Here is a 20,312-nt window from a genome sequence, read left to right as displayed (position 1 = left end):
TGGGCTGGAGAGATAGCATGGAGGTAGGGCGTTTCCCTTGCATGCAGAAGGACGGTGGTTCGAATCCCACCATCCCATATGGTCCCTCAAGCCTGCCAGGAGCGATTTCTGAGCATATAGCCAGGAGTGATCCCTGAGTACTACCGGATGTGACCCAAAAACCAAAAAATAAAATAAAATAAAATAAAAACAAAAACAGAAAACAGAGAATGAAGAGATGCATAGCACTACTATATTTCTTTCTTTTTTTTTTTTTTTTTTTTGGTTTTTGGGCCACACCCGGCGGTGCTCAGGGGTTACTCCTGGCTGTCTGCTCAGAAATAGCTCCTGGCAGGCACAGGGGACCATATGGGACACCGGAATTCGAACCAACCACCTTTGGTCCTGGATTAGCTGCTTGCAAGGCAAACGCCACTGTGCTATCTCTCCGGGCCCAGCACTACTATATTTCTAAGAGAAGAAAGACATAGAAATAAATCATTACATGCAATAGAATAAAAAAACAATGTCTTGGGGCCAGAGAGATACCATGGAGGTAGTGCGTTTGCCTTGCATGCAGAAGGACAGTGGTTCAAATCCCAGAATCCCATATGGTCCCCGGAGCCTGCCAGGAGCGATTTATGAGCAGAGAGCCAGAAATAACCCCTGAGCGCTGCTGGGTGTGACCCGAAAAACAAACCAACAAAATAAATGAACAGAAAACAATGTCTTTTACTATGCTATAAACTAAAGCTACACTATAAAAGGGACGGCACAAAATGCTGGCACACACAATGAAGTTGATGGAGAGTCTTCACAGGATGATTACATGGAGGGTTCTACAAAGCAATGAAAGGTGAGAAGGCCAATGGGGCTCATGTAAGCAGAGAAGTAACAGACAACACCAAAATGTTTAAAAATCGACTGCAAAGGGGCTTTTTGTGTCAGGGTGAACTTGGACTATTCCATAGCATTATTTGTAAAGTAAATGGCAGGAAGCAGAACACCATGTGCTTGTTAATAAGGAGACCCCAACCAAAGGGGAAGGAGTAAGAGAAGACTGTGAAACCACCCCAGCATGGCCTCGCCCAGCCCCAGCCCCCCAAAACTGAGGTATCACAAAGTTGGGGCCCTGTTTTTAAGGATCGCTATTTCACCTCACAAGATCAGAAACCCTCCTGAAAGCGTGGGACTGCTAACACAAGTGCACATTTTCTTCTGTTCATATTTCACAGTGGACATACAAAAATAACCTAACTCCAGTCATCTAGCCATACAACACCACACAAAAAATACCTCCAGATTGTAAAAGTCACGATGGGAAAGCAACACAGAACCCCTCCACAATCAGTGAGCGAGCAAAGACAGTAGCCCTAAACACCCAACCAGTAAAAACCAGCTATAGAACTTTTCTGATAAGGACTTTAGAAGGGAAATGTTTTGGACAGTTAAGGAGCTCAAAGAAACAATAGAATGGGAGCCAATAAAACACAACAGGACATGAGCAGAAAGGAAGCTTTGAGGAAGCTATAAGCAGAAATGGCAGGACTAAAGAAATGAACTCAGGAGATAGCCTAAGCAGCAGAGCTAAATCAGTGAGCTCCAAATAAGATGCAGAAACCTTCAGACAACAGGAGATGTGGGAAAGCCTCAAAATAAATGAAGTGCAGATAAGAGAACTCTGGGAGGAATGCAAGAGGAACACCATAAAAACTCATCTGGGTTCCAGAAGATCAGAAAGGAAATTTGAATGAAGAAGCAAATAGTTAAAGAAATTATTTCTGATCACTGGTGATTCGATAATTTCCAAAAATATACTTGCTACTGAACCTTTTCTTCTTTCCTTTCTCTTCCATCTCTTTAGTTGTTCTTTCAATTCTCTATTTTTTTAAATCATGTTGCTTTTGGTCTTTCTAAAACAAATATACTATGATCAGTTATGTCAACTATGTGATGCATTTTCTTTAAATAAATTAAAAAAAATTATTTCTGAAAGGTTTTCAGAGTTGAAGAGTGCATGCACCAAGATTAAAGAGACCTGAGGGTACCAGGTAAAAGAACTGTAAATAAAGATTCCTAAATACATCCTAATCAGAATAACAAAAACCATAGATATAGAATACTTAAAGCAGTAAGATCAACTTAGTAAATCACACATGCAAAGAGTATCCTTAAGATTTACAGCAGGGGGGGCCCGGAGAGATAGCACAGCGGAGTTTGCCTTGCAAGCAGCCGATCCAGGACCAAAGGTGGTTGGTTCGAATCCCGGTGTCCCATATGGTCCCCCGTGCCTGCCAGGAGCTATTTCTAAGCAGACAGCCAGGAGTAACCCCTGAGCACTGCCGGGTGTGGTCCAAAAAACAAACAAACAAACAAACAAACAAACAAAAAGATTTACAGCAGGGGGTCAGAGCAACAGTCCAGCAGACAAGGCATTTGCCAGGTTCAATCCCTGCATCTAATCCTTCAAACTGCCAGAAATAATTTCTGAGCACAGAGCAAGGGGAAACACAAGTACCAGTGGGTATGGTCCAAAACTCAAACACACAACACCCCAAGAAAGAAGTTTATAGCAGATTTATCAAATGAAATCCTGTGGGCCTGAGGACAACGACTGGATATAGAGGAAGAAAAAAAACTTAATAAAATGAATGCCTCATCAAGCATACTTTATGCAACCAAACTTTTATTCAGATTTGAAGGAATGATACACACATATAAAACACAGATCAAGAACTTCATAGACTTGAAACCAATTTTACAAAGAACCAAGAAGGCTACATTGAGACAAGAAAAATGTCATAAAAACACAAACTTCTAAAGATGGTACATGCCTAAATGCACCAATTAGAGACAACAGGGTCAGAATTATAACAGCACAGTGGGGAGGGCATTGGCCTTGCAGGCAGCTGACCCAGGTTTGAATCTTATCCCATTTGGTCCCTAGAGTCTGCCAGGAGCAGTTTTTGAGTAGAGCCCGGAGTAACCTGAGCACTTCCAGGTATGGCCCAAATACCTGGCCCCTAAAAAGAAACTTTGGCAGGATGGATTAGAAAACTAAATCCAGGGCCCAGAGAGATAGCACAGCGGTGTTTGCCTTGCAAGCAGCCGATCCAGGACCAAAGGTGGTTGGTTCGAATCCTGGTGTCCCACATGGTCCCCTGTGCCTGCCAGGAACTATTTCTGAGCAGACAGCCAGGAGTAACCCCTGAGCAATGCTGGGTGTGGCCCAAAAACCAAAAAAAAAAAAAAAAACAACAACAAAAAAGAAAACTAAATCCAATCTTCAGCTGCCTACAAGAAATACATTTGAACAACAACAACAAAAAGAAATACATTTGAACAATAAGGACAAACACCGACTCAGTCAAAGGTTGGAAAACATATTTTAAGCAAACAAGTCAGACAAAAAGACCAGTGTGGCCATATTTGTATCAAACAAGAAAGACTTCAATACTAAAAAAGTTTTAAGTGCAGAGAGGGTCATTTCTTTTTTGTTGTTTTTTTGGGGTCACACCCAGCAATGCTCAGGGGTTACTCCTGGCTCTACGCCCAGGATTCAAAGCACCGGTCCTTCTGCATGCAAGGCAAACACCCTACCTCCGTGCTATCTCTCAGGCTCCCCCGCCCCTTATTTTTTTGAGGATCATTTGTTAATGGTCAAGGGACAAGTACAACATGAAGAATTCACACTCCTAAATATATATGTACCTCACAAGGGATCAGCAAAATACTAAAAAAATGTTACTAGATTTATTAAGGAAGACATTAGTAGCAACAGTATAAGTGGAGACACACTTCTTGATAGTCCAATTAGACTATAAAACTCAGCAGAGAAATACTAGATCTGAAAGTAGAAATGGAACTGAGAGGATTAGTAGACATATAATAGATCTTTTAATACCCCCAAATCGAATACATTCTGTTTCATGCACACAAGACCTTCTCCAGAATAAACCATATACTGAACCACAAAACATACCTCAATAAAGAGGGTTGAAATTGTATTCACTATCTTCTCAACCCATGATGCACCAGAAACAGAAGTTGATCACAAACAGAATATCACTATACTCTCCAGATTCATTCACGTAGCAGACCAAGAAAGCATTTGACAAGATCCAGTACACCTTCATGATTAAAAAAAAAAATGGGATCAGAGTAACAGCACAGAGGTAAGGCGTTTGCCCTGCATGCGGCCAACCCAGGACAAACCTGGGCTCAATCCCGGCATCCCATATGATCCCCAGAGCCTGCCAGGAGGTATTTCTGAATGCGAAGCCAGGAGTAACTGCTGAGTACTGCCAGATGTGCCCCACCCACCCCCCAAAAAAATCTCAGCAAGATGGAAACTGAAGGAACTTCCTTAATAGAGCAAAGCATTTATCTCAAGCCCACAACAAACATTATACTCAATAGAGAAAAACTAAAAACCTTTCCTCCAAGATAAGCAGGGTTTACCACTCTCACCATTTCAATTCAATATAGTATTTGAAATACTTGCCAAAGCAATTACAAGAAAAGATGTAAGGGTATTCAGATAGGAAAAGAAGTCAGCTTCCTCCCTCCCTCCCTTCCTCCCTCCCTCCCTCCCTCCCTCCCTCCCTCCCTCCCTCCCTCCCTCCCTCCCTCCCTCCCTCCCTCTTTCTTTCTTTCCTTCTTCCTTCTTTCCTTCCTTCCTTCCTTCCTTCCTTCCTTCCTTCCTTCCTTCCTTCCTTCCTTCCTTCCTTCCTTCCTTCCTTCCTTCCTTCCTTCCTTCCTTCCTTCCTTCCTTTCTTTCTTTTTTTTTTTTTTGGGCCACACCCGGCGGTGCTCAGGGGTTAATCCTGGCTGTCTGTTCAGAAATAGCTCCTGGCAGGCACGGGGGACCATATGGGACACCGGGATTCGAACCAACCACCTTAGGTCCTGGATCTGCTGCTTGCAAGGCAAACACCGCTGTGCTATCTCTCCGGGCCCAAGAAGTCAGCTTTCTTTTCTTTTTTTTTTTTTGGTTTTTGGGCCACACCCGGTGACACTCAGGGGTTACTCCTGGCTATGTGCTCATAAGTCGCTCCTGGCTTGGGGGACCATATGGGACGCCGGGGGATCGAACCGCTGTCCGTCCTAGGCTAGCGCAGGCAAGGTAGGCACCTTACTTCTAGCGCCACCGCCAGGCCCCAGAAGTCAGCTTTCAATACTTGCATTAGACCACACTAAAGATTCTACAAAAGAGTTTCTAGAAAGAATAGCTTTGTACAATAAAGCTGCAGGACTAACACACACACAGACAGTTGATGGATTTCCTATACACGAATAATAAAATAGAAGAGAGATTTAAACAAACAAACAAAAACTATCCCAGGGACAGAGAGATAGTACAGTGGTAAGGGCATTTGCCTTGCACACAACTGACCCAGGTTCAATCCTCAGCAACCCCAGTCTCCAGAGCTCAGCCAGGAGTGGTCCCCGAGTACAGAGCCAGGAGTAACCCCTGAGCACTCACTTCCAGGTATGGACCCCCAAAACGAAAAAAATCAACTTTGGGGCCCAGCACAATAGTGTAAGAGGTAGAACATTTGCCTTGCACACAGCTGATTTGGTTGATCCCTGGTACCCCAAATGGTCCACAAAGACTGCCAGGAATAATTCCTGAGTGAAGAGCCAAAAATACAGTGGAAGCACAACCAGCTGTGGCCCCCAAACAAAAGCAAATAAAAAAATCTCATTTACAATTGTGCTCCAGAAAATTAAGTACTTAAGAATCGGCATAACTAGGGGGCCAGAACCATAGCACAGTGGTAGGACTTTTGCCTCACATGTGGCCAACCTGGGACAAGCCTGGGTTTGATCCCAGGCATCTCCTACGGTCCCCTGAGCCTGCCAGAGCAATTTCTAAGTGCAGAGCCAGGAGTAACCCCTGAGTGCCAGCAGACGTGGCTCAAAAACCAAAATAAAAAAAAAATGTATTCAGCTAAATCAAAGAGGTTACTTATAGAAAAAAAAAAACTACAGGACACTTGTTAAAGAAACAAAAGAAGACACAAGGAAATGGACACGCATCTTCTTTCTGCTCATGGATTAGGATTATCATAGTCAAATGGCAATATCACCCAAGCAATATACAGATTCAGTATAGTCCCTACACTAATACCCGGGATATTTTTTCCAAAAATGGATCAGACACTTCATAAAGTAATCCTTGGGAAAAAAGAAGATGGGAGGCATCCATTTCCCCAAATTTAAACTCTACTACAAAGCAGCATAATTAAACAGCATAATACTGAACTACAGACCCTGTGGCCAATGGAACAGAACTGAAAGTCCAGGTACAGACCCTCAGGTATATGATCAGTTAACCTTTGAAAAGAAGTAAAAAATATGAATTGGAGCAAGCAAAGCCTCTTCAACAAATGGGACTAGGAAAAAAGGTCAGCCACATGCCAAAAAACAAAGTCAAACTTCTTTCTAATGTCATGGAAATCAAATCAAAATGGATTAAATAACTCGATATCAGACCAGAACCCATTACAGAAAAAAGCATAATGGCAAAATTCTATGACACTGAAGCTAAAGGCATCTTTAAGAATGAGATGCTGGGGCCAGAGAGATAGCATGGAAGTAGGACATTTGCCTTGCATGCAGAAGGATGGTGGTTTGAATCCTGGCATCCCATATGGTCCCCCAAGCCTGCCAGGAGCAATTTCTAAGTGTAGAGCCAGGAGTAAAGTAACCCCTTGAGTGCTGCCGGGTGACCCAAAAACCAAGACAAAAAAAAAAAAAAAGAGAAGAAATGCCACTGGAGAAAGAGTTATAGCATAGCAGGTAGGGCACTGCCTTGTATGTGGCTTACCTGGGTTCAATACTTAGCACCTCCCATGATACCGCTACCCCTAAGTAATGCCAGGTGCAATTTCTGAGTTCAGAGTCATAAGTAACCCCTGAGTATTGCCAGTTTGGGCCCCCAAAACAAAAGAATGAAACACTACTGACAACAATGATAAACAAATTGGGCTACAATTAAGAATTGGACTTCAGGGCCCGGAGAGATAGCACAGCGGCGTTTGCCTTGCAAGCAACCGATCCAGGACCAAAGGTGGTTGGTTCGAATCCCGGTGTCCCATATCGTCCCCCGTGCCTGCCAGGAGCTATTTCTGAGCAGACAGCCAGGAGTAACGCCTGAGCACTGCCGGGTGTGGCCCAAAAACCAAAAAAAAAAAAAAAAAAAAAAAAAGAATTGGACTTCAATTAAGAAGCCTCTGCAGGGCCCAGAGAGATAGCACAGCGGCATTTGCCTTGCAAGCAGCCGATCCAGGACCAAAGGTGGTTGGTTCGAATCCCGGTGTCCCATATGGTCCCCCGTGCCTGCCAGGAGCTATTTCTGAGCAGACAGCCAGAAGTGACCCCTGAGCACCGCTGGGTGTGAGCCAAAAACAAAAACAAAAAGAAGCCTCTGCAACTCAAAAGACATGAATACAAGAATACAAACAGCCCGTATACTTGGGGAGAAAGCTGAACAGAAACTTCCTCAAAGAAACATAAATGTCCAAAAGGCAAATAAAAAAATCACTCATCAGGGCCAGAGTGATGGTACAGCGGTAGGGTGTTTGTCTTGCACACGGCTAACCCAGGACAGACCGCGGTTCGATCCTCTGGCGTTCCATATGGTCCCCCAAGCCAGGAGCGATTTCTGAGCGCATAGTCAGAAGTAACCCCAGAGCATCACCGGGTGTGCCCCCCCCAAATCACTCTTCAAAAGACATATGAAAGATCACTAATCATCAGGGAAATGTAAATCAAACAACGAGATATCATGACACTGCAGAGAAACTGAGCTCATCAAAAAGAACGACTGAGGGGGGATTCCTTATTTACCATTGGTAGGAATGTCAACTGATCCAGTCATTTTTGGAAGTCAATATACTCAAAAAACAAGCAACAGAGCTTCCATATAATCCAGACATCCCATGCCTTGGAATATATCTCACATGTTCAAAAGCACAATCCAGAGAAGACAGCTGAATTCCGACGCTCACTGCAGATTATTTATAATAGCCATAACCTGCAAACAAACCAAGTACCAAAAAAAAAAAACAAAAAAAAAACCCCAAAAAACAAGTACCCATAAACGATGACTGGATAAAAACTATGGTACATGAACCACAATGGAAACTACTCAGCCTTAAGAAAATATAAAGTCATTCAATTTGCTGCTAAATGGATGAATCTGGAGCATACAGTAAAATTAATCAGAGGGAGAGACAGATGCAGATGATCCCTCTCCCATGTGGAATATAAAGAAACTTTCTAAGAGAATAATAAAGCCCCAAAGACAAAAGAAATGAAGAGCAGAACTGTTTTTCAGTAAGAAGCTTGTCACTGGGTTAGAGAACGAGATGGGGGCATAAATTAGGGAAGGGAGCACTAGGACAATGACAGAGGGGGATAGTATCTGCTCTAGAGGCAGGCTGGAGGAGAGGAAGGAAGCTTAGGGGCTTTGGTAAAGGACGGTGGACACTGATGAAGAGATGGATGTTGGAACATTGTATGCTTGAATCTTAATAATGAACAACTTTGCAACTTTGTAATTCAGCGATTCAAATGTTTTAAATTACTAAAAAAAAAAAGACCAGGTAATTCCATTATATGATATTATATGAAACTAACAGTAAAATTTAAGCATGTACTCTAAATATGCAACAGCTAATAAAACAAGTCAGGTTTTAAAAGTTGCCAAGTAATATTCAGAGTTTGCAAAACCTAAACATATTGAGTTTTTATTTAATAACTAGCATTCACTATTTCAATCATTAGGAGAGTCAAACATCTTCAGTTTCTGCATGATACACTCTCCTATGCATAGTAAATACTCTAGTATGGCCAGAGAAATAAGATAGGGGTTTAAGGTGTTTGCCTAGCATTCAGATGACATTAGTTTTATCCCAGGCACAGAGTACGGTCCCTCGAGCGAAAGGTCAAAAAGCAAGCCCTGACCACTGCTGGCTATAAATGCAAAGTAAAACAATAAAACACTCTTCCTTTTGCTATGTTAATATACATTGTACATTTTAAAGTAAGGTAAGATTATCTGGGAAGTAAAGGAAGGGAAAGCTAATTTCACAATCAAGAGAGAACGTGAACTTTTTCAGAATGGAAAGAGTCAAGTACACATACCAGGAAGAAGTCAGTGAAGCCTCTCTACGTGTTCAACACACAATGAATTGGAGAACAGGGGAGGAAGGTGGCACCTCCTTACAAGGGATGCCACACCTGCGATTCTTGGGAGGCAATCAAGTGCCAGCAACTGAACCTGGGCCTTATATATGCTAGGCATGCGCTCCAGTCCCTTGAGTTCTGTCTTTCGAGCACTATATTGTTAAATTTTATGTCAAAACTATGAATAAGCAAGTGTTGACATATATTAAATTATATATTAAATTTATTAATATATACTATTATACTAGATAGGGGCCAGAGAGACAGCACAGCAGTAGGTCATTTGCCTTGCATGCAGCCAACCCAGGAGAGACCCAGTTCAATTCCCGGCATCCCATATGGTCCCCTGAGCCTGGCAGGGAAGATTTCTGAGTGCAGAGCCAGGAGTGACCCCTGAGCACTACTGGGTGTGGCCCCAAAGTCAACCAATCTATCAATAATATAGACTAATAAAGTTGAAAAATATGATACAATATATTAATCAATGATGTATTATATAATATAGTTAATAAATGTGTTTAATATTGAATTATCTATTAAATCCAATGCTAAAAATCACTCTATCCACATAACAAGGCAAATACTCAATGTTACTAGATAAATGCACAAAAATTAAAAAGATTATAGTAAATCTAACAGCATCCTGTTAGTAGTTCCTTTCTAAATACATATAAATGGTCTGCTCTGCTGAGAAAAAGCAGCAGTCATTTTCTATCAAGGTATTTACCAAGGGGCTGGAGGAATACAGCAGGTAGGACATTTTCCCTGCATGCGGCAACCCCGGGTTCAATCCCCAATACCACATCTGGTTCCTCAAGTAATTCCTAACGTGTAGAGCCAGGAGTAATGCCTATGCCATTGACAAATAATTTCTATATTTTGAAATATAAGGGGGAATTCAGTAGGCCTGTCAGAGTATTCCTCAAATTTTCCTGGCATGGAAAACTGAAAAACCCCACGAGATTCCTCAAAGGGCCTGCTGTGGAAGCTTTACCCCTGCATGGAGAGTTGAGGAATTCCCAAAGAGAAGTCTCTGAAATTCATGTCATGGTACTGACATTACATTCCCTTCATATTATTTGGCTTAAATATGGTTTCTTCCTTGTATATTTACCAGCCGAAATGTGGCCTCAATCAACTTCTTTTGCCCAGAGAATTCTCCGTATCAAAAGGAAACTAAGACTATTTTCTTCTCTCTGTCAGCCCTATTTACATCTAAAAGCCAAGTGGGGAACTTTGCTCTGAGTCACTGAAGATCCTAGCTAGGTACAAAATTCACATTTCTTTGACCTGGCTCTCTCTTTACTCCAACTTTGCCTGCGAACCTGCTAAACCTGTCCGATCTGTTTAGCTCCAAAATTAATATCAGCCAGGCAACCCCCTCTTTTTTGCAGTGCCCCCACCCCCCTCCTTTCTGATTGCCAAATTTCTCCCTTCTAACTCAGGACTTCCTACATAAGATCCTTTTCACCTAAGCACCCTTACCAGTTAGACTGCTATGCATAACTAAGCCTATTGTTAATGTTTCTGTTTTTCTCAACTCCCTCACTCTTTGTCTACACAGAAATTTCTTTTATGCCTAAGATGGTAGTTTTACCCTTTATATGCTCCTAGCAGGGATATTAAATTTTGTCACATACTTGCCAGAACATGTGTCCCCATACATTCGTGTGTGGTCATCATTTCTTCATATTTCATCACCCATGTATCCACTCTCCTCAGAGAGGACTCAAAAGTAGCCCTCTAATGCATCTGGACCCCAAGAGCCAGTCCACAAGATCTGGTAGATCAAAGTTTGCCTGCAACAGAGTAACCCCTGGGCATCTACTGGGTATATATATATATAGGCTATGGAGCTGAAGAGACAGTACAAAACAGTGAGTATCAAAGAAAGTGGGCACTTTCTTTGCACATGACACACGCAGGTATAATTCTTGGCATTTATATGATCCCCTGAATACAGAGTCAGGTATGGTCCCCAAACCAAAATAACAACTACAAAAACTGACAGAATATTTGTTAAGTGTTTAAAAAAAAATAAAAGATTAATTTCTGAGAGGCAATAACTGTTTAAATTAATGGAGTCCCATTTAAAGCTAATTATTTCACTGACAGTTCTCTAAGCATAACTTTCCAACAGATAATCTCTGATAATTGTGGACACTGGTGGGCACTAATGGTTGGAAAGAATGAGATGATGATCAGACATAGTAGTAAAACTAAAAAAATACCACTGTAGTGGTATATAAAATGTGTGTATGTATGTGTGTATATATACATATATACACATATATACACATATGTATAATATATATAATGCAACAGAACGAGTGCAGAATTTAATAGCAGTACCCAGCATGACATGGTCCCTCTAAACACCACAGTGTGTAGCCCTGAAGTTCTCCAAGAGCACCAGTTGAAGGAAACCCCTAGCACTCCCAGGAGTGCAACCTCAAGCTCTCACATTGAACTGTCCTGATGGGGCCCCAGAACCTTCTAAGTATGGCTTGGGTAAACTCCCCAATATCTCAGTGACAAATAAAATTATAATTTAAAAAAAGGAAAGGGAAGGGAAGGGAAGGGGAAGGGGAAGGGGAAGGGGAAGGGGAAGGGGAAGGGGAAGGGGAAGGGGAAGGGAAGGGAAGGGAAGGGAAGGGAAGGAAAGGAAAGGCTTTTAAACTGGCTTTTAAACACATTTAGTCAGTCAGGTGTGGCCCTGACATTTTAAACATAAAGTAGAACATATTTCTACTTTATAAACTTATGTAGCAAACTTATAAATTTGCTTAAGGTACACTGGTCATAGGATATTACATGCATAGATATTTAATTTCCCAAATGGCAATATGTTCATAATTATGGACAGCAAAACCTAACAAAGTTTGTTTTCTAATGTGTAAATTAATTCTTGTGAAGAAACACTTCAAAACTTTACAGGTTTAAACCAGATTTAACATTTAATCACCTTTAATTTCTAAAAAAAAAAAGCACAATAAATATAAACATATGAAAACGAGTATACTTATGATTGCCACATAAAATATTAACTCCAAAAGCTCCAAAAATAAAAGTAACAATAAGAACACTGAAAAGCATTGAAAAAAAAGAATTTTCTATTTAATTAGGCTTGGTAAAAACAGGCTTGTGCTTCAAGGTCATGTTCCCCCTTGAACATGTTATCTCTCTGGCTTGTCTCTGTCTCTTTGCTTGCCTATTTCTGTTCTGGAGAAGCCAGTGTTCTCTCTTCAACGCACTCTTCTTCCTTTCTCTCCCATCATATTTTTCTAACTAAGATTCAACAAAATCTTTTTGCTTCACACATACACACCACTTTCTTCCTTTGTGAGAGGGTAAATACATATGTTCTTACTTTCTTGTAAAATTCTAAATTTTTAATTACCAACAATGCATAATACCTTTATGTTACCTCTAGGAGGCAGGAATTTCCTAAGTACTAGCTCAAAAGTATTTAATCTGTCTTGTGTACTTTCCTATGTGGACTTTATATTTCATAATATAAACACTAGTATAAAAATGTTGGAAGTTAATAGGCACATGTCAATGTGCTTTAAATAAACACTATTTTACAATTCAGCACAAAACAAACTGAATACAACTAGTTCCTCTCTGTTACAATGCTGCAAAGAAAAAAATTCCCTTGTTGAACTTGGTGTGTTAAATCATAACCAATGTGCACTGTAGACTTTGTTTGGTTTTGGGTCCACCTGAGCTCAGAGCCAGGATTAAGTCCTAAGCACTGCTGGGCATGGCAAAAAAATAAGAAAAATTAAAAAAAATATTATAAATAACTGGATTTTCTCCCAATTTTGTTTATCAATAATCCTAAAAAGTAAAATTTGAAGATTCTAAAATGGTCCTTAGAACATTCAACATCACAGGATTTTTTTGCTTTGTAAGTCAGATCTGGCAGTGCTCAGGGGTACTCCTGGCTCTGCACTCAGAAATCACCCCTGGCAGGCTCGAGGGACCATATGGGATGCCGGGAATTGAACCTGGGTCCGTCCCAGGCCAGTCTTGTGCAAGGCAAACGCCCTACCACTGTGCTATCTCTCTGGTCCCTCAACAATACTTTTAAGAGTTCACTCAATAGTTTTTAACTCTACTAATAATAATACTGAAACAAAAGTACAATGAAAGGTAAAATTCTTCTTTACTTACAGTTGATCCAAGACGAGATGGATTATTAATGGGTTTTATCACGTTTTGTCTTTGTGTAGAATCAAGAAAGACATCATCCCAGTGTCCTTTTTCAATTAATTCCTTAGAGATAAATTTTCAATCATGAAAACCCATAAAAGTTAATTATATAAATTATATTATATATAATTAATTATATAAATTATATTATATATAATTAATTATATAAAATATATTATGTTTTAGAAAATAAAAATACATTACCTTTTTAATTTTGGAAAGTTCAGTTACAGCTTGCTTATTTCCAGGTTCCAAAAGTAAAACAGTTTCAAAATCTAAAGTGAATTTTTAAGAAATACAATAATTAGGGGTCAGAGAGATAGCATGAAGGTAAGGTGTTTGCCTTTCATGCAGAAGGACAGTGGTTCGAATCCCGGCATCCCATATGGTCCCCCGAGCCTGTCAGGGGTGATTTCTGAGCAAAGAGCCAGGAGGAACCCCCTGAGCACTGGTGGGTGTGACCCAAAAAAAACAAAAACAAAAAAAAACAATAATTAGCAAAAGACTTTATGGAGGGGCCTGAGTGGTGGCGCAAGTGGTAGGGCATTTGCCCTGCACACAGCTGACCAAGGACGAACTGCAGTTTGATCCCCAAGTGTCCCATATGGTCCCCCAAGCCAGGAACAATTTCTGAGCACATAGCCATGAGAAACCCGAGAGTCAACGGTGTGGCCCAAAAACCGAAAAGAAAACCTTTAACAACACAAACTCCATGTTTACAGTCACTTATGACTTAACAACGAGGCTCTATTCTGAGACTATCTTGCTGGGCGCTTCTGCCTCTGCAAGACATTCTATACTGTCACTGTGAGACTTTTTGTATAAACAACATCATTATGCATACATAATCGTCTATAAAACACCAAGGCTCTGTGATACAGCTTAAGAGCCAATGTCTTTCTCATTTAGGTCAAAATGTTCAACTAATGTTTTTTTTTTGTTTGTTTGGTTTTGAGTCACACCCAGCAGCACTCAGGGGTCACTCCTGGCTCTACGCTCAGAAATTGCTCCTGGCAGGCTCAAGGGACCATATGGGATGCCGTGATTCAAACCACTGTCCTGCATCTAAGGCAAATGCCCTACTACTGTGCTATCTCTCCGGTCCCCTGTTCAACTAATTTTTATTTAAATTGGCACACAGTAAATGTATAGCATGGGAAAGCTATGTAAATGTCTCTTAACTTGGGAGTTTCGTGAGGATGAGTGAGAGCTGTTAAAAAAGCTGTACCTTGCTTGGCTTCAACTAACTTGCCCAAAAACGTTCTTGCAGTTCCTCTTCGTGCAAACGCCTTAGAATATGAACCGTCTAAAAATATAGCTTGTGTACAATCTTTTTCAGCCTCTTCATACCTATTAAAAGGAACCAACAGGGGAAACGAAGCTCATTAAAATAAAATGCACATGGAAACAAATAGAAAACATTTTAATGTAAAAAAGCATGCATATCATTTCAGTGAACAAATCCTAGATCTGTGAATGGAGAAAAGACTATTTTTTAATTTTTCTTTCTTGTACAGACTTGGGCACCAGCATTGCTCACCAGAGCTAACTCCTGGTGCTGTCTAGAAACTACATGGCGCTGAAATCAGATCAGGGTTATTTTCTTTTCCAGCCTACTTTAAAAATTTTTCACGCTCACCAAATCCTGAAATATAGTTAAAGAAAAGTAGTCAGAGAAGGAAATGCTAAAACAATGTAATTAATGATGCTAAAATGAAGACAGGGGCCAGAGTGATAGTACAGTGGGTAGAGCATTTTCCTTGCACACAGCCAACCCAAGTTCGATCCTCAACATCCCATGCCATGGGTTCCTTGAGTCCATCAGGAGTATCTGAGTGCAGACCCAGGAGTAAGTCATGAGCACCAGCAGATGTATGCACCTCCAAAAAAAGAATTAAAAAAAGAACTAAAAAATAACAAACCTAAATAAAGATGTTATTAAAAAATAAAATAAAGGATATTATTGAAAAAAGAATACCAAAGCCAGAAGCATACTCACAACACTCAAAGTTTATAGACATTGGGCTGGAGAGATTGCATGGAGGTAAGGCATTTGCTTTGCATGCAGGAGGACAGTGGTTCAAATCCCAGCATCCTATATGGTACCCCGAGCCTGCCAGGAGTGATTTCTGAGCATAGAGCCTGGAATAACCCGAGCGCTGCCGGGTGTGACCCCAAAACAAAAAAACAAAATATTTTTAGACACTATACTAAAAATATAAGTAGCACTTCTTTTCTTTTTTTTTGGTGGGGGTTTGGGTCACACCTGGCAGCACTCAAGGGTTACTCCTGGCTCTAGGCTCAGAAATCGCTCCTGGCAGGCTGGGGGGACCATATGGGATGCCGGAATTCGAACCACCATCCTTCTGCATGAAAGGCAAACACCCTACCTCCATGCTATCTCTCTGGTCCCATTTTCTTTTTTCTTCTTTTTTTTTTAATTTTTATTGTGACCAAATTACATTACAAATCTTTCACTGCATCATTTATGGTACATAGTGACAATGAATGAGGGACATTCCCACCATCAGTGCTGTCCTCCCTCCACCCCTGTTCCCAGTATGCATCCCATATCTCTCTCCTTTACCCCCCAGAATGCTAGTCCAACTGGTCTCCACTTTACAGCTTGTTGTAGATTGAGCATCCATTCCACCGTCATTGGAGATAAAAAGGATAAGAAAAAAGGGAGAAAAAAAATTTGGTGACAACTAACAAAAAAAGAAAGAAGAGAGAGAGAGAAAAAAAAAAGAAAAGAAAAATGGAAGAAAAAAGAAAAAATGGACCAGGCAAATAAAAATAAATCTCTAAATAATAACCACAAGAGTGAAAAAGAGAAAAGTGCAAGAAAAAAAAAAGAGAAGAAAATTAAAGTCAAAAACTAACAAATCAAAACAAAACAAGAAAAAGTATGGGTGCTGGAGTAGCAGGTTTTTTTTTTTTTTTTTTTTTTTGCATACACACAGTAAGCATTGGGGAAGAAAGGGAATTCCCGTGGCCTAAGAAATTCAGGGTTTCTCCATCCTTGAAGCATACCATCATGGGATCAACCCCTGGCTCCATATATACTCATTACCCCATCCCAAAGGCTTTTTTGTGATGCCAGGAAAGTTTCCTCTCGGTTGTGTGTGAGAAAAATCAAGCCACTGTGGCTAGCGATCTTGGTATTTGCAGGGGTTATAGGTCAGGGTCTAGGATAGAGTCTTTAGGTTCTAGACTGGTTCCTATCCATCACTGTTGTTGTGTTCAGTCTTCTGTAACACTTGCTCCCTGTATTCGTTCAGTCCCTATGCCGAAGCCTAGGATATTATGGATCCAAAGGTTCTGCTCAGTCTCTGTTGTCCAAGTTGGACCTCTGCAATAAGATATCTTATTGTTGTTGTTGTTATTGTTGTTTTTTATGTCCTGGGCTACAACCTAGGGTAGGGTTTTCCTTATTAGTTCCATGGTAGGTTCTGTTCAGTCATGGTTGTCAAAGTTAGGTTTCTGTTGTTGGTGCTCTTATTTTTCACAGTTCAAAGGACGATATCTCTTCTGATTTCCATTTAGTGTTAGGGGATGTGATAGGACAGCCTGGACTTAGGTCAAGTTTTCCTTTCCTCGTTGTCATATCAAGACTGGCACAAGTTGGTGCCAGAGCAATGTTATAAATCTCCCAATGGAGCTTAGTTCCTGGTGGTGTTGCCCGGAGCTGTATCATTTCTACGTTGGGGATCTGGGGGTTGGGATTGGGCTAACACTGTCCAATCTCCTGGGGACTGCATTGTATCCACATGACACATGTTCAGGAGGGGAGGCACCCTTCTGCTATAAAAAGTGAGTTCTTATCCCTAGAAAATAATATCTTGTTTCTGTGTCTATGGTTTCCCCTTTTTTTACTGTGCCCATACAAAAATGTATGGTGTCATACTGTGTTGCTGGTGCTATTCTGGGTAAGGATGACAGGCTGCACACACAGTCTCTGTCGTCTGGTTTTGTTCTGAGCTTTTATCCCAGTCAAGGCTTTTTGTACCAAGCAGCACCAAAAATGATAAGAATAGAGAAAAAATGTATATATTAAAATAGAACAAATAAATAAAACTGAGTTAAAAAGAAAAGGTATTCGAATAAAAGAAGTGGTAGAGGAGGCTACCTGTATATTTAGGAATACACATCTTAAGATGTATTGTTATACAGGTATTGAGCTTCCATAGGCAATATAAGACTCCCAATTAGGTCTTTTGATATATTCTTGTGGGGAGTAAAAGCCAAGGTACTTTTCGATTCACAGGCCTTGGAATTGAGTCCGGCTCCATTTTCTAATAAAACAATACTCACCCACAGAAAGCATCATGTAAGAAAAAAAACATAGTCTATATTAAACTTACCAATTTTTGTCTTAGAGCCACACCTAGTAGTGTTCAAAGACTCTACACTCAGCTCAGTGCTCAGGGATCAGGGATCACTTCTGGTTGTGTGCCAGAGACAAATCATACATCCTGCCCTCTGCACTATCGCCCCATTACTGATCCTGTACTTAAACCTTTGATTTCCTATCCTTGTTTAGAGAACACAGATTGGTTCCTCACCTAAAGACTTTAGTTCAGCTCTCTGACTCCATCTATGATATATTAATGCCTTTGTATATTTTAAAATTAGCTATCTACAAACATACACTTTCAAAATCTGCCAGCTCAAAGTTTCCATAACTACAACTTCAGAGTTGCTTGCTGATACCTTTGGGGCCAACAGTGGCTGCAGATTACTACCTCACACACTCTCTTCTCTGTAAGTTTAACTAATCCATTTCAAATTTCCAGGTGGATTTCTTCATACTCCCTCTCCTAACTGGTCTCTGACTCACAGGGATATGAGAATATACTACTCATCTTCCATGTTATAGTACAAATTTAAGTGATAGTTCTCACTTGAAACTTATTTATACTCGGGGCCGGAGAGATGCATGGAGGTAAGGCATTTGCCTTTCATGCAGAAGGACGGTGGTTCAAACCCCAGCATCCCATATGGTCCCTGTGCCTGCCAGGGGCGATTTCTGAGCATAGAGCCAGGAGGAACCCCTGAGCGCTGCCAGGTATGACCCAAAAACCAAAACCAAAAAAAAAGGTGACTTATTTATACTCAACCTACACACCGGTTACCTAAACTTACTCCAGTTTGAAAGTCACTTCCCTTTATTTCCCTCATTTAGTCTCTACCAGACAATAGTCTCCAGGTAGCAGAGCATTTCAACTACTTAGTTTGAATCTTTTAAAAGATCTTTTTTGTTAAAATATATTCTACCCTGGGACTGGAGATAGCATGGTGGTAGGACATTTGCCTTGGATGCAGAAGGACGGTGGTTCGAATCCTGGCATCCCATATGGTCCCCCGAGACCACCAGGAGCAATTTCTGAGCATAGAGCCAGGAGTAACCCCTGAGTGCTGCCGGGTGTGACCCAAAAACAAAAACAAAAAAACAAAATGATATTAAATTACATATATTCTACCTTGTAAAGCATGTTCTTCTAATGAAATGATCAATAAAAGCAATTCAACCCATTGATACCTACATACTCGGGTCATACAGGTTATTTGATTCAGTGCTCGTAAAAACCGAATCTAATGCACGTAGTCTCCCGTCATCTTCTGCCTCCAGTCTGTTGGAGGGTGCCCCCAGTGCTTCAGCTCAGTTCACAAGTTGCAGCTGAACTGAAGAGGTGGGCGGCTGAACTGAACTGGACACCACTCAACTATTTAACCCACAATATCCTGCGCTTTGTATGAGACCGACAGCAGGGATGATGATATCTGCGAACTCAGTGATGGTGACAATGTCTACGCTGATACCCTCACATCAGATACAGGTTAAGCTCTGTTTGGGCATGCAGATGAGGAGGAGGAATCCAGTTTGGAAGGATTTTAACCTTTGTGATAGGGCTTTCTGCACTTTATTTAAAGTGTTAAAGTTGCTAGTTTATAGCTTTTCTTTAGCAATAATATTGAAAAACATTTAACCTACTGATTCTTCAATTACAGTAATTGTTTGGAGTATTTTTATTTTTGAAATTTACCAGTGGCTGCTACATTTTCCACCTCAGCTTATACTCGAGTCACTAAGTTTACCCAGTTTTTAGGGTAAAATTGCGGGGGGAGGGGGCCGTCGGCTTATACTCAGGTCAACTTATACTCAAGTATGTAAGGTAATTCAAAAATATAACTAATCTCTTACCTATTGAATGTATGTATTATTCTCAGCATTAGTCAACTCTAAATCTGTAATGTCAAAAATCAATGCATAATTCTTAGAAAGCAAGCCAGTATTTTCAGATTTTTTTTTGTTTGTTTTTGGGTCACACCCGGCGGTGCTCAGGGGTTACACCTGGCTGTCTGCTCAGAAATAGCTCCTGGCAGGCACGGGGGACCATATGGGACACTGGGATTCGAACCAACCACCTTTGGTCCTGGATCGGCTGCTTGCAAAGCAAATGCCGCTGTGCTATTTCTCCGGGCCCAGTATTTTCAGAATTTAGGGTAAGAAAATATGCCTTTCTCTGATAAACTCTGATAAAATAACCTTTCTCTGATAAAAATGTCTCTCCACTTGCATGAACATTTAGTGGAAATAAAAAATGATTAGGCCTGAACATCAAACCCAAAGTCAGCGACAACAGAATCTATATCTAATCCATAGCAAGCTGTACAAGTGGGGATCAGTTACTCTAGTATTCTGGGGGGTAAAGGAGAGAGATATGGGAAGCATGCTGGGAACAGGGGTGGAGGGAGGACATCACTGGTGGTAGGAATGCCCCTGATTCATTGTCACTATGTACTTTAAATATTACTGTGAAAGATTTGTAATTCACTTTGGCCACAATAATAATAATAATAATAATAATAATAAAAAATGTCTCTCGTTACACCTATGAGACTTATACAGCCAAACT

At 40.7% G+C, this 20,312-nt stretch overlaps 1 protein-coding gene across 2 annotated transcripts in view; it reads right to left on the bottom strand.

The window, feature by feature from the left end:
• The window catches only part of RPAP3 (RNA polymerase II associated protein 3), a 62,877-nt gene that overhangs the window by 12,338 nt on the left and 30,227 nt on the right, over nt 1–20,312 (bottom strand). For both annotated transcript variants that reach the window (XR_007500279.1, XM_049783954.1), the window contains exons 9-11: nt 14,621–14,742; nt 13,597–13,667; nt 13,354–13,455 (exon numbers count right to left, since the gene is read on the bottom strand). Coding sequence is in view for 1 of the 2 variants with exons in the window: in XM_049783954.1 (XP_049639911.1) it covers nt 13,354–13,455; nt 13,597–13,667; nt 14,621–14,742 (295 nt within the window). In the remaining variant the exon portion in view is untranslated. The remainder of the gene's footprint in view (nt 1–13,353; nt 13,456–13,596; nt 13,668–14,620; nt 14,743–20,312) is intronic.

Source organism: Suncus etruscus, chromosome 11 (assembly GCF_024139225.1).
Source record: "Suncus etruscus isolate mSunEtr1 chromosome 11, mSunEtr1.pri.cur, whole genome shotgun sequence".
Lineage (NCBI taxonomy): Eukaryota > Metazoa > Chordata > Mammalia > Eulipotyphla > Soricidae > Suncus > Suncus etruscus.
This window is presented reverse-complemented; position numbering and strand designations above follow the sequence as displayed.